At 40.9% G+C, this 12198-nt stretch overlaps 1 protein-coding gene across 2 annotated transcripts in view; it reads right to left on the bottom strand.

Moving 5' to 3' along the window:
- Positions 1–12198, bottom strand: part of ARHGAP10 (Rho GTPase activating protein 10) — a 348249-nt gene that overhangs the window by 112733 nt on the left and 223318 nt on the right. The window contains exon 19 of one of the 2 annotated variants that reach the window (XM_077279301.1): positions 11012–11147. The exons of the other annotated variant lie outside the window; for it this stretch is intronic. Coding sequence (XP_077135416.1) covers positions 11012–11147 — 136 coding nt within the window. The remainder of the gene's footprint in view (positions 1–11011; positions 11148–12198) is intronic. 2 annotated transcript variants of the gene reach the window in all.

Here is a 12198-nt window from a genome sequence, read left to right as displayed (position 1 = left end):
ATCACTTTAAAAATAGTTTGAAAATCCCTTTAAAGGGCATACGTATAGCATACAGGACGTGCCTCCTATTGTTCAAAGCAGAGGAACATGGGAGAACATGAGCGTGATATGTATTCCACGACACTGCTTCAGTAGCGTGAAATTCTGGAAAAGTTTCCTAGTCATAGATGAACGCTGAAGGTTATGGTAGCAAAAACAGATTGGAGACGTGAGTGCCTAAACTGTTAAGATTTAAAGTGCACCCTCCATTTTATAATTATTAGATGGAATCAATAATATACGTAAAAAGAAGCAACTTTGTAATATATTTTATCAGAGTAATCTGCTTTTTTGCTCCTCCAGGACTGAGGAGTTATTTTCAAATTTCTCAATTCTAGGGTCAAATCTGTATTCGGTGAAGACCTACTGTTCCATTCCTGAGATCGGAGAACACAGTTGGTGCTGATAAGTTTCTATGTAGATGGAAGGGGCTTTGCCTCGAGCTCCTCTCTTCTCTTTCCCCCTCCACTCTACATAGAATATAACAATCTGCCTTTTACAGACTACTTTAAATTATCGATCCTTTCTGGTGAAGAAAGAAGCAAATCTCTCAGATAAGATATATTACGAAGTTTCCTATTATCATGTGTACTATTGATTTATAAAATAAACGTTTAAACGATGGTTACTCTAAAGCAGGCCACATTCATACGTTCAGTATTTGGTCAGTATTTTCCATCAGTATTTGTAAGACAAACTCAGGAGTGGGTGATAAATACAGACGTGGTGCATATGTTTCTATTATACTTTTCCGCTGATTGTTCCACTCCTGGTTTTGGCTTCTAAATACTAATGTAATACACTGCCCAAATACTGAATGTGTGAACGTGACCTTACAGTGAGGTTTACTTGACATGACGATGGATTATATTCTGTTGTTCATTCCTTATTGTTTACCAGCAGTGATACATTTTTAAAAACACATCAGAACTGAATTTAGGTTCTCAGTAGATAAATGATGTTTTTGTTGCCATACCCCCTGTATATGAATGTGCTGTATATTATATATGACTAGAATAATAGTCAGTCTACATATTTAGAATTACAGCAAGATGTCGTAAGTTTTTCAAAAGAACAAGTAAAAGACAAAAGAGCACAATGCTACATTTACAGTAAACAGAAAGGTTGATTTCTAAGGAACTGCAGTTACAAAAGAAAATGCTATAGGCATAAAGCTGCTGATTTGCTAAACTCTGTAGACTTGTGCTCTGGTGAGGAGGGCTATGGATCAACTGTGACGCCTGCATCGAACCCGCAAATATTATGCCCACAGCATTCGGTTTTAAAAATGCATTTCCTTGCTTGATATTATGTATTCACTTAATGGACTTCTATATAGGAAATGTGGAGAAAATATGCGCAGATGAAATTAGGTTTCCATTTATATATGAGGGATCATTTTCATTATTAAAGTTTATGCAGTAAGTGTAACTGTTGGAAAACTTAACCGTTGGCACGATGGTGCGTAAGTGCTGAGCTATCGTTCCATTTACTTGTGTATTTTCAAAGCATGCATTAACTGGCAATACAGATTTCCATTTATCCGACAACTAACTATAGTATATGCTCACCTCTACTAGTTTGATTGTGATAGCGTTACAAGATGCATACTGATTTTTTTTTGTATTTTTTTTTTTTTAAATGTGTCCAGAAAAAATGTTGGCAGTCCATGAAATTTTTATTTTTTATTTTTAGCAAGTTGAAAATTCAATTTAAAATATAGGATATGGGCTAACTAGATATGTTAGCCCACAGATCAGGTCCACAGATCAGGTCAGTGCCATAGACAGGAGATGCACGAATTTTCTGACTTTCCAGCTCCTCTTACGATTTGCTCTGCAGGCGCCTCGTGCCGTACAAATGACATCACACAAGGCCGGCAAATCAAACACTGCGCCGAGGAACCTGGAAGGTCAGATATTTCGCACAGCTCCAGGGCACGGCCAGAGAGCACCGACCGGGACTGTGAGCATATGAAGCAAATCCCTGTAAATTCAGATCTTAAAGGGAATCTGTCAGCAAGATCAACTCCCTCCTCCCCAAAACCACATATACAGGGCATACAAGTCTGAGACTATATAAAAGGTGTAAATGGCTATAATCCATTTCAATCTGTCGCTTTATATCCAAGTACGGTAATCAGCATTTTAATTTACATGAAAATAAAGCATTAAGTGCTCTGGGTGTGACAGAGCACTTAAACTGCCCCTCAAGCTTCTCCGCCCACTATCTGCCTTTTTAGCTTGATTGATAGCTCTCTGTCTGTGACACATCAGAAGCCAGAGATCAATGAAGCCATCAATGAAGCTATACAGACTCCTGATAGGAGAGGAAACAACCTCGGTGGCGGGTCCATAAGTGTTAGGTCACATCCAGAGCACTTAACACCTCAATAGCTCATGAAATGAAATGCTAATGAATTGGAAATGTAGCAACAGATAAAAGAAAAATTGGGCCATATACAGTGGGGCAAAAAAGTATTTAGTCAGTCAGCAATAGTGCAAGTTCCACCACTTAAAAAGATGAGAGGCGTCTGTAATTTACATCATAGGTAGACCTCAACTATGGGAGACAAACTGCGAAAAAAAATCCAGAAAATTACATTGTCTGTTTTTTTTAACATTTTATTTGCATATTATGGTGGGAAATAAGTATTTGGTCAGAAACAAACAATCAAGATTTCTGGCTCTCACAGACCTGTAACTTCCTCTTTAAGAGTCTCCTCTTTCCTCCACTCATTACCTGTAGTAATGGCACCTGTTTAAACTTGTTATCAGTATAAAAAGACACCTGTGCACACCCTCAAACAGTCTGACTCCAAACTCCACTATGGTGAAGACCAAAGAGCTGTCAAAGGACACCAGAAATAAAATTGTAGCCCTGCACCAGGCTGGGAAGACTGAATCTGCAATAGCCAACCAGCTTGGAGTGAAGAAATCAACAGTGGGAGCAACAATTAGAAAATGGAAGACATACAAGACCACTGATAATCTCCCTCGATCTGGGGCTCCACGCAAAATCCCACCCCGTGGGGTCAGAATGATCACAAGAACGGTGAGCAAAAATCCCAGAACCACGCGGGGGGACCTAGTGAATGAACTGCAGAGAGCTGGGACCAATGTAACAAGGCCTACCATAAGTAACACACTACGCCACCATGGACTCAGATCCTGCAGTGCCAGACGTGTCCCACTGCTTAAGCCAGTACATGTCCGGGCCCATCTGAAGTTTGCTAGAGAGCATTTGGATGATCCAGAGGAGTTTTGGGAGAATGTCCTATGGTCTGATGAAACCAAACTGGAACTGTTTGGTAGAAACACAACTTGTCGTGTTTGGAGGAAAAAGAATACTGAGTTGCATCCATCAAACACCATACCTACTGTAAAGCATGGTGGTGGAAACATCATGCTTTGGGGCTGTTTCTCTGCAAAGGGGCCAGGACGACTGATCCGGGTACATGAAAGAATGAATGGGGCCATGTATCGTGAGATTTTGAGTGCAAACCTCCTTCCATTAGCAAGGGCATTGAAGATGAAACGTGGCTGGGTCTTTCAACATGACAATGATCCAAAGCACACCGCCAGGGCAACGAAGGAGTGGCTTCGTAAGAAGGTCCTGGAGTGGCCTAGCCAGTCTCCAGATCTCAACCCTATAGAAAACGTTTGGAGGGAGTTGAAAGTCCGTGTTGCCAAGCGAAAAGCCAAAAACATCACTGCTCTAGAGAAGATCTGCATGGAGGAATGGGCCAACATACCAACAACAGTGTGTGGCAACCTTGTGAAGACTTACAGAAAACGTTTGACCTCTGTCATTGCCAACAAAGGATATATTACAAAGTATTGAGATGAAATTTTGATTCTGACCAAATACTTATTTCCCACCATAATATGCAAATAAAATGTTAAAAAAACAGACAATGTGATTTTCTGGATTTTTTTTTCGCAGTTTGTCTCCCATAGTTGAGGTCTACCTATGATGTAAATTACAGACGCCTCTCATCTTTTTAAGTGGTGGAACTTGCACTATTGCTGACTGACTAAATACTTTTTTGCCCCACTGTATGTGGTTTGGAGGAGAGGTGATCTTACGGAGTGATTCCCTTTAACTAGATCTCTAGATTATTTATTTGATAAAGCGGTCAGATGTAGTTTGGTAAGATTTAGATCTCAGACTTCTGTGTGGTCAGAACTACTAATTTTAATTGGTTACTGGCGATTCAACAAAATTTTGTATCACTAGCACAAATGAATAATGGTCATATCTTATCAGGGGAACATGATATTTTTTTTAACACATGAGCCGCTTCTCCGTCCCCCAGCTTCCCGAGCAGATCATTCCCCCCAAGAAACAGCTGAAATCAGTCTGACTCAAGATAAGATGGGCTGCCAGCACAATAGAGGACCAGATTACTGCTGAATAAAGATGTGAGAACAAAATAAAAGAGTGGCAAACTGACTGTGCTGCTTGCGAGAAAGTTTTGCTCACCCTGGTGTTTAATTTAAAGGTACAGTGTTCATTACTGCTGTAAGGTGTCTTGCTCATTCCACGGGGTGATACACAGTCACAGGAGAGAAGGAATCACTTATGTCTTGTGTGCAGTCTACGGCCTCATTCAGACGTCCATCTTGCCCATACGTGTTCTATCCATATGTTTCATGGATAAAACACACACTCATTTTAGTCCTTGGGGGTGTTCATATGTCTCTCCCCAGCATCGTGGATGAAAAGTGCCAATACAAGTCTATGGGTCTGTGAAAAACACTAACAGCACACACATGCCATCAGTGTACAAGTAAGTAGGAAAACACGGCACTTCTGGAATTCTGGTGGTGCACAAGTGGGATAACCAAACCCGTCAGTTGCGATGTAGAAATAATAGGCACTCAGTGTAGTCTGTGTGCTGTTAGTACTCAACATTGTAGCATAGGAGGAGCTCTGACATTTATTTATCCATCTGTGAAAAATACGACATATGTACCAGTTTTTTTGCCTACGTGAAAAATACAGAAATGTGAATGAGGCCTAAGACATAGCAGCTAGGCTAATCACTAGCTCTGAGATAATTGAAAATTCAAGATCAAGCATGCAAAGGTTATTACTGGTGAAAAGCACCGGATACACAGTTAGATCCAGAAATATTTGGATACTGACTGAATCTCCATGACTTAGGCTCTGTGTGCCACTATTTTTGATTTAACATGAAACACCTGAGATGCAATTGATGTGTAGATGTTCAGGTTTAATCAAAGGTGTTGAACTTGAACAAAAAATATCCTGTGAAACGTTTAGGCTGTGTTCACACGTTGCAGATTATTCGCGGTTTTTTCGCGTTTTTTCCCTATAAAAACGCTATAAAACCGCAAATAATCTGCTTATATTATGCATCCTATCATTTTTAATGAATTCTGCACTTTTTGTACACATGATGCGTTTTTTTCCGCGGTAAAAACGCATCGCGGTAAAAAACGCAGCATGTTCATTAATTTTGCGTCTTTTTTGCGGATTTCCCACTCCAAAATGCATTGGGAAGTGTCCGGAAAAAAACGCAGCAAAAACGCGTCAAAACCGCGGCAAAAACGCGTCAAAACCGCGGTAAAAACGCATGCGGTTTTCTTGCGGATTTCTTGCAGAAAATGTCCGGAATTCTCAGGAATTTTCTGCAAGAAATCCTGAACGTGTGCACATAGCCTTAGGAATTGCAACCATTTTTCTACAAAGCCTCTTCACTTTAGGGGCGCAAACGTAATTGGACAAGTTAATTTGACCATAAATAAAGTGTTCATTGTTAATACTTTGTTAAGAATGCTTTGCAGACAATGACTGTCTGAAGTCTGGAAACCATGGACGATACCAAACACTGGATTTCCTCCTCTGTGATGCTCTTCCAGGCCTCTTCGATTGTTGCTTGTTTGTTGCTCTTTCTGCCTTACATTTTGTCTCCAGCATGTCAAATTCTGCCCGAGGGGGTTGACATTTGGTGATGGACTTGTCCATTGCAGAATATTCCACTTCTTTGCTTTAACTTCTGGGTCATAGTATGTTTTGGGTCACTGGCCATTAGTACTGTGAAGCGCCATTCAATCTCCCTTCCTGCATTTGGTTGAATCTGCAGAAAGTATCGCCCTGTACACTTCAGAATTCATCCGGCTGCTTCTATCTTCAGTCACATCATCAATACACTAGTGACCCAACACCATTGGAAGCCATCCATGTTCATACCATCACACCGCCTCCACCATGTTTTACAGAAGATGTGTTGTGATTTGGATCATATGCTGCTTCAAGAAGATGGCAAAGTGTTTTCAAGTTGAGAAAAAAAAAAAAATGTTTGCCCCTTGACATTTAATGACATATGTTTTTAACTTTTTACAAGTTATGGATTAAATAAAAAGACCTGGAGCTGGTTCTTTGTTTCTTTTTTTTATATCTCTTTGCCTGCATTTACAAGTGGATTGCAGCCACACTGAACCTGACACCCGTGGTCCTGTGATACTCTGGTGAGAACTGAGTTCATTCCTTTCCCCCTTTCCTCTGTTGATTTAGGTTTTCAAGTTGCCCTTTCCTCAGTCCAAAATTTAAATTAAGAAATGGCAGTTAACGGGAACAGTGAATGTCAAGATAAGGTCTGCAAGACCAAGCAAAATTTCAATGAGAGTTGCTTGTAGGATTGCTAAAGGGGCAAATCAGAACTCCCACTTGACTGCAAAAGACCAGCAGAAAGATTTAGCAGACACTGGAGTCATTGTACATTGTTCTACTGTGACACCTGCACAATTATGGAAGAGTCATCAGAAGAAATCCTCCCCTGCTTCCTCACCATACGGGCTCATATCCATCATCGTAAAAAAAAACAAAAAACAGTCCGATATTGGTCCTGAAAAGTGGGATGAGTGTCATGCGATTTTTATCACTCAGCATATGAATGACATCTGATTGACATGAAAATGGCTGATTGCAATGCGATTTTAACATGAGCTTTTGAAACGAGTAACTCTGTCATTAAGGCTACGTTCACATTTGCGTTGTGCGCCGCAGCGTCGGCGCCGCAGCGCACAACGCAAACAAAAACGCGGCAAAACGCACGCTAAAACGCTGCGTTTTGCGCCGCATGCGTCCCTTTTGGCCGAAAGTTGGACGCAAAAAAAATGCAACTTGAAGCGTTTCTTGCGTCCAACGCTTGCGGCCATGCGGCGCAAAACGCAGCACAACGCATGTCCATGCGCCCCCATGTTAAATATAGGGGCGCATGACGCATGCGGCGACGCTGCGGTGCCCGACGCTGCGGCGCTGACCGCAAATGTGAACGTAGCCTTACACAGTTTTCAAATAAATATACATACACTGAGTGCAGAATTATTAGGCAAGTTGTATTTTAGAGGATTATTTTTATTATTGATCAACAACTATGTTCTGAATCAACCCAAAAGACTCAAATATCAAAGCTTAATATTTTTAGAAGTTGGAGTGGTTTTTTTTTAGATTTGGCTATCTTAGGAGGATATCTGTTTGTGCAGGCAACTATTACTGTGCAGAATTATTAGGCAACTTAATAAAAACCAAATATATTCCCATCTTACTTCTTTATTTTCACCAGGTAAACCAATATAACTGCCCAAAATTTAAAAATATACATTTCTGACATGCAAAAACATAACGCCAAAAAATTAGTAATCAATATAGCCACCTTTCTTTATGATGACACTTAACAGCCTTCCATCCATAGATTCTGTTAGTTGCTTGATCTGTTTACGAACAACATTGCGTGCAGCAGCCACCACAGCCTCCCAGACACTGTGCCGAGAGGTGGACTGTTTTCCCTCCGTGTAGATCTCATATTTTATGAGGGACCACAGGTTCTCTATGGGGTTCAGATCAGGTGAACAAGGGGGCCATGTCATTATTTTTTCTTCTTTGAGACCTTTACTGGCCAGCCACGCTGTGGAGTAGTTGGAGGCATGTGATGGAGCATTGTCCTGCATGAAAATCTTGCTTTCCTTGAACGATACCGACTTCTTCCTGAACCACTGCTTGAAGAAGTTGTCTTCCAGAGACTGGCAGTAGGTCTGGGAGTTGAGCTTCACTCCATCCTCAACCCGAAAAAGGTCCCACAAGTTCATCTTTCATGATCCCAGCCCATACCAGTACCCCACCTCCACCTTGCTGGCGTCTGAGTCGGAGTGGAGCTCTCTGCCCTTTACTGATTCAGCCTCTGGCCCATCCATCTGGCCCATCAAGAGTCACTCTCATTTAATCAGTCCATAAAACCTTTGAAAAGTCAGTCTTAAGATATTTCTTGGCCCAGTCTTGACGTTTTATCTTACGTTAATTGTTCAAAGGTGGTCGTTTTTCAGCCTTCCTTACCTTGGCCATGTCCCTGAGTATCGCACACCTTGTGCTTTTTGTTACTCCAGTAACATTGCAGCTCTTAAATATGGCAAAACTGGTGGCAAATGGCATCTTGGCAGCTTCACGCTTGATTTTCCTAAATTCATGGACAGTTATTTTGCGCTTTTTTTGCCCAACACGCTTCTTGCGATCTTGTTGGCTATTTGCCATGAAACGCTTGATTGTTCGGTGATCACACTTCAAAAGTTTGGCAATTTCAAGACTGCTGCCTCCCTCTGCAAGACATCTCACAATTTTGGACTTTTCAGAGCCCGTCAAATCTCTCTTCTGACCCATTTTGCCAAAGGAAAGGAAGATGCCTAATAATTAAGCAAACTTTATATAGGGTTTTGATGTCATTAGACAACACTCCTGCTCATTACAGAGATGCACATCACCTGATTTACTTAATTGGTAGTTGGCTCTCAAGCCTGAACAGCTTGGAGTAGGACAACATGTATAAAAAGTATCATGTGATCAAAATACAACTTGCCTAATAATTCTGCACACAGTGTATACTGTATATACACACTGATATAAATATGTGGGATATATAATCAGTGCTTTGAGTGTGTAGCTTACTGTACATGCTTTTTATTACTTAATATATTTTCTGAAAAAAAATGGTGTGGGTTCCCCCAAAATCTTATTAATTAGCAGAGGGAAAACAGACAGCTGGGGGGCTGATATTTATAGCCTGCGAAGGGGATAATACATATTGAGCTTCCCAGTCTATTTAGATGAGCTCACAGCCGTATACTAAACCTTTACTAGTGATTAAAATGGGGGATCCTGCCAAAAAACAAAAAAATTACATAGGGTCCTCCTATAATTAATAACAAGTAAAGGCTAGGCAAACAGCTGTTGGTTGATATTACTATGTTAGGAAGGGGCCGCGGATATTAGCCCCGTCCCAGACTAAAAACATCTTCTCTCAGCTGCCCTAGAAAAGGTGCATCCATAAGATGCGCCAATTCTAGCGCTTAGCCTTGCTCTTCCCACTTGCCCTGGTGCATTGGCAAGTGGGGTGATAGTTGGGTGGATTGATGTCAGCTTTGTTTTGGCTGCTGACATCAAGCCAAGGGGTTAGTAATGTAGAGACGTCTATTAAGACCCACATTAATAACCCCATAGTCAAATTGTAAAAAAATAACATCCAGAGCAAAGTAATTTTTTTGAAATAATGACAGACTCCTTTATTGAATCTAAATTTACCAAAAACACAGTCACCTCAACGCCTAATCCACTGAAGCCAATGTCCCCTGTAAAAGAATAATAAAAAAAATAATCAACCATATTCCTCACCTGTCCGAAGTGAATGTAATAATCCAACTGGCCAGCGATGCACCTAGCTCTACTACATCTAGAGGACAGGCTGAATTGTTGTATGATACGCGACTATACAGCCTGCCATCCAACAGAGACACGGAGCTGCACGTTCTTACTCAGTGGCTCGCGGTGACATGATCAATACTGTATAATGGCCCCACATAGTGCTCCATACAGTATAATGGCCCCACATAGTGCTCCACACAGTATAATAGCCCCACATAGTGCTACATACTGTATAATGGCCCGACATAGTGCTCCATACAGTATAATGGCCCCACATAGTGCTCCACACAGTATAATGGCCCCACATAGTGCTACATACTGTATAATGGCCCCACATAGTGCTCCATACAGTATAATGGCCCCACATAGTGGAGAAAATAGAATGACTAATCTGAGATGTCAGGCAGTCTGCTATGATGGTCTCACTGGAGAGTTTATCTCTTCTATCGGTAATTTTCTTAGCTCCTTTAGGCTGATTTATGCTAACAGACCACATTTAAGCTGCATGTGCAAAGAAAAAAAAAAAAGAGCCTGCAAAAGCCAAATATTGCAAATTTGTTCACGAAACCTAAGATTGAAATTCATGCATTTACCGTAAGTAACAACAACTATAAAATGACAGAAAGGAGGACAACCACTCCTATCAATAAGAAGTGATCCCATGCCACTAGGCTTTGACTTCACTTAATGACTATTGGCAGTCTGACGTCTATGACCCCCATCATTCCCAAGAATAAGACTTGGGCTACACTGCCACTTTTTGTAGCACTATTGACTTTAAATATCGAGCTATAGCTGAAGTCCAAAGAAATACATTGAGTTATAGGCAATCACGTGAATACCAGATGCCGCTCAATACTTAAAATTAATCAATGGTGCAAACAGAAAGTCAGAGTAAAGCTCAGGCCAAAGGAGGGCACTGCACTAGTACTGAGCTGAGCCCCCTATAACTTTTGCCTGCACACTTTTGACAAAGCTGCACAGCAGTTCCCAATACAGGCAGGGGCGCTGTGCCTGAGAGGGGGAAGGGGACTCCGCACTACACTGATTCCCCTCAATTCTAAGGTTCGGTGAGGTTCCAGGAGTCCGGCCCAATAGCACAAGGATTGTCCAGTTACTGTTCAGATGTATAACGTATAGTACACCTACTCAAACCTTTAACTTGGCTGCATTGTAAGGAGCTGTACTGCATTTTCTTCAATGCTGTGCTGAATTAAAGAAGGGTATATTAAGGCGTTTCAGATCATCTTACCATTATCTAGTTCAAGACAGAGGTTGTACACAGCAACTGGCCTCTTGCTACGCTGTCTCCGGGACTGTCTAGGTGGGGCGCGAGGAGAAATAGAAGTTGGCTCATTCACAGACTCATCAGGAGGGCTTGAAAAGATCTAAAACCAAGCAAACATGTATTTTATCAGATGTATACACTGGTGTTTTGTATCACTGCATAATGCTAAATACATACAGTACAGATGCCAGCTGCACCCAGAAATATTACATCCGTACAATATGAGTGTTTTTAAACGGGACCAGTCCTCCTGTCTTGTCCGTCTTACTAATACTTGCATTCCCCAAGAAATAAACAATGTTGGAGCATTTCCTAAACACTGCGTTCATCCCAAAAATGTATAACTATAACTATCCTCTTAGCACAAGTCTCTCCAGTCCAGCAGTGCTAGCACAGATTGAATAGTACAGAGCATGGAGGGACAGGGCATTTTTATAAAAACTGGTTATTACCGTAATTTATCCAGGAGGATTAACAGAGGAAGACAATGCAGAGATCCATGTTGCAGAAACGGTTTACTAAAATATTGTAGATATTTCTATAATGGTGAAACACCATGTTAGTAGCAATTTCTTCCTAAATATAGAGAAAATCTATAGCTGGATCAGCTTACCCTTATTACATCCATTGTCAGCATCAGGTACAAAGTCTGTTATAGACAGGACGGGTGGTCTGTTCTGTAAAGTATTCTATACACAAGTCTGAAACAGTCAGGGTTTTTGTTGTTTAAAGGGAACTTAAAGAGTAACTTTCATTTTACTTTTTATTTAATAAATCAATAATAGAAACTTTGCAATATATCTCATGAGAGAAATCTGCTTCGGTCTCCGCCAGAACTAATCAGTCATTTTCAAAATTTTCAATTCACGGGTAAAATCTGAGAAAGGAGAGGACTGTTGGTGCTGATAAAATTCTATGTACAAGTGAGGGAGGAGCTAGAGGCAGAGCTCCTCCCACCTCCCCCACCCACCCAGATACATAGGATCTCATCAGCACCAACTGCCTTCTCCTTTCTCAGCAATATAACAATCTGTCTTCCCCAAACACAGATTTTAACCAAGATTTGAATATTTTGAAAATGACTGATCAGTTCTGGTGAAGACAAACAGATTTTTTTGATAAGATATATTACAAAATTGCTTGTTTTCATG

Source organism: Ranitomeya variabilis, chromosome 1, assembly GCF_051348905.1.
Source record: "Ranitomeya variabilis isolate aRanVar5 chromosome 1, aRanVar5.hap1, whole genome shotgun sequence".
Classification (NCBI taxonomy): domain Eukaryota; kingdom Metazoa; phylum Chordata; class Amphibia; order Anura; family Dendrobatidae; genus Ranitomeya; species Ranitomeya variabilis.
This window is presented reverse-complemented; position numbering and strand designations above follow the sequence as displayed.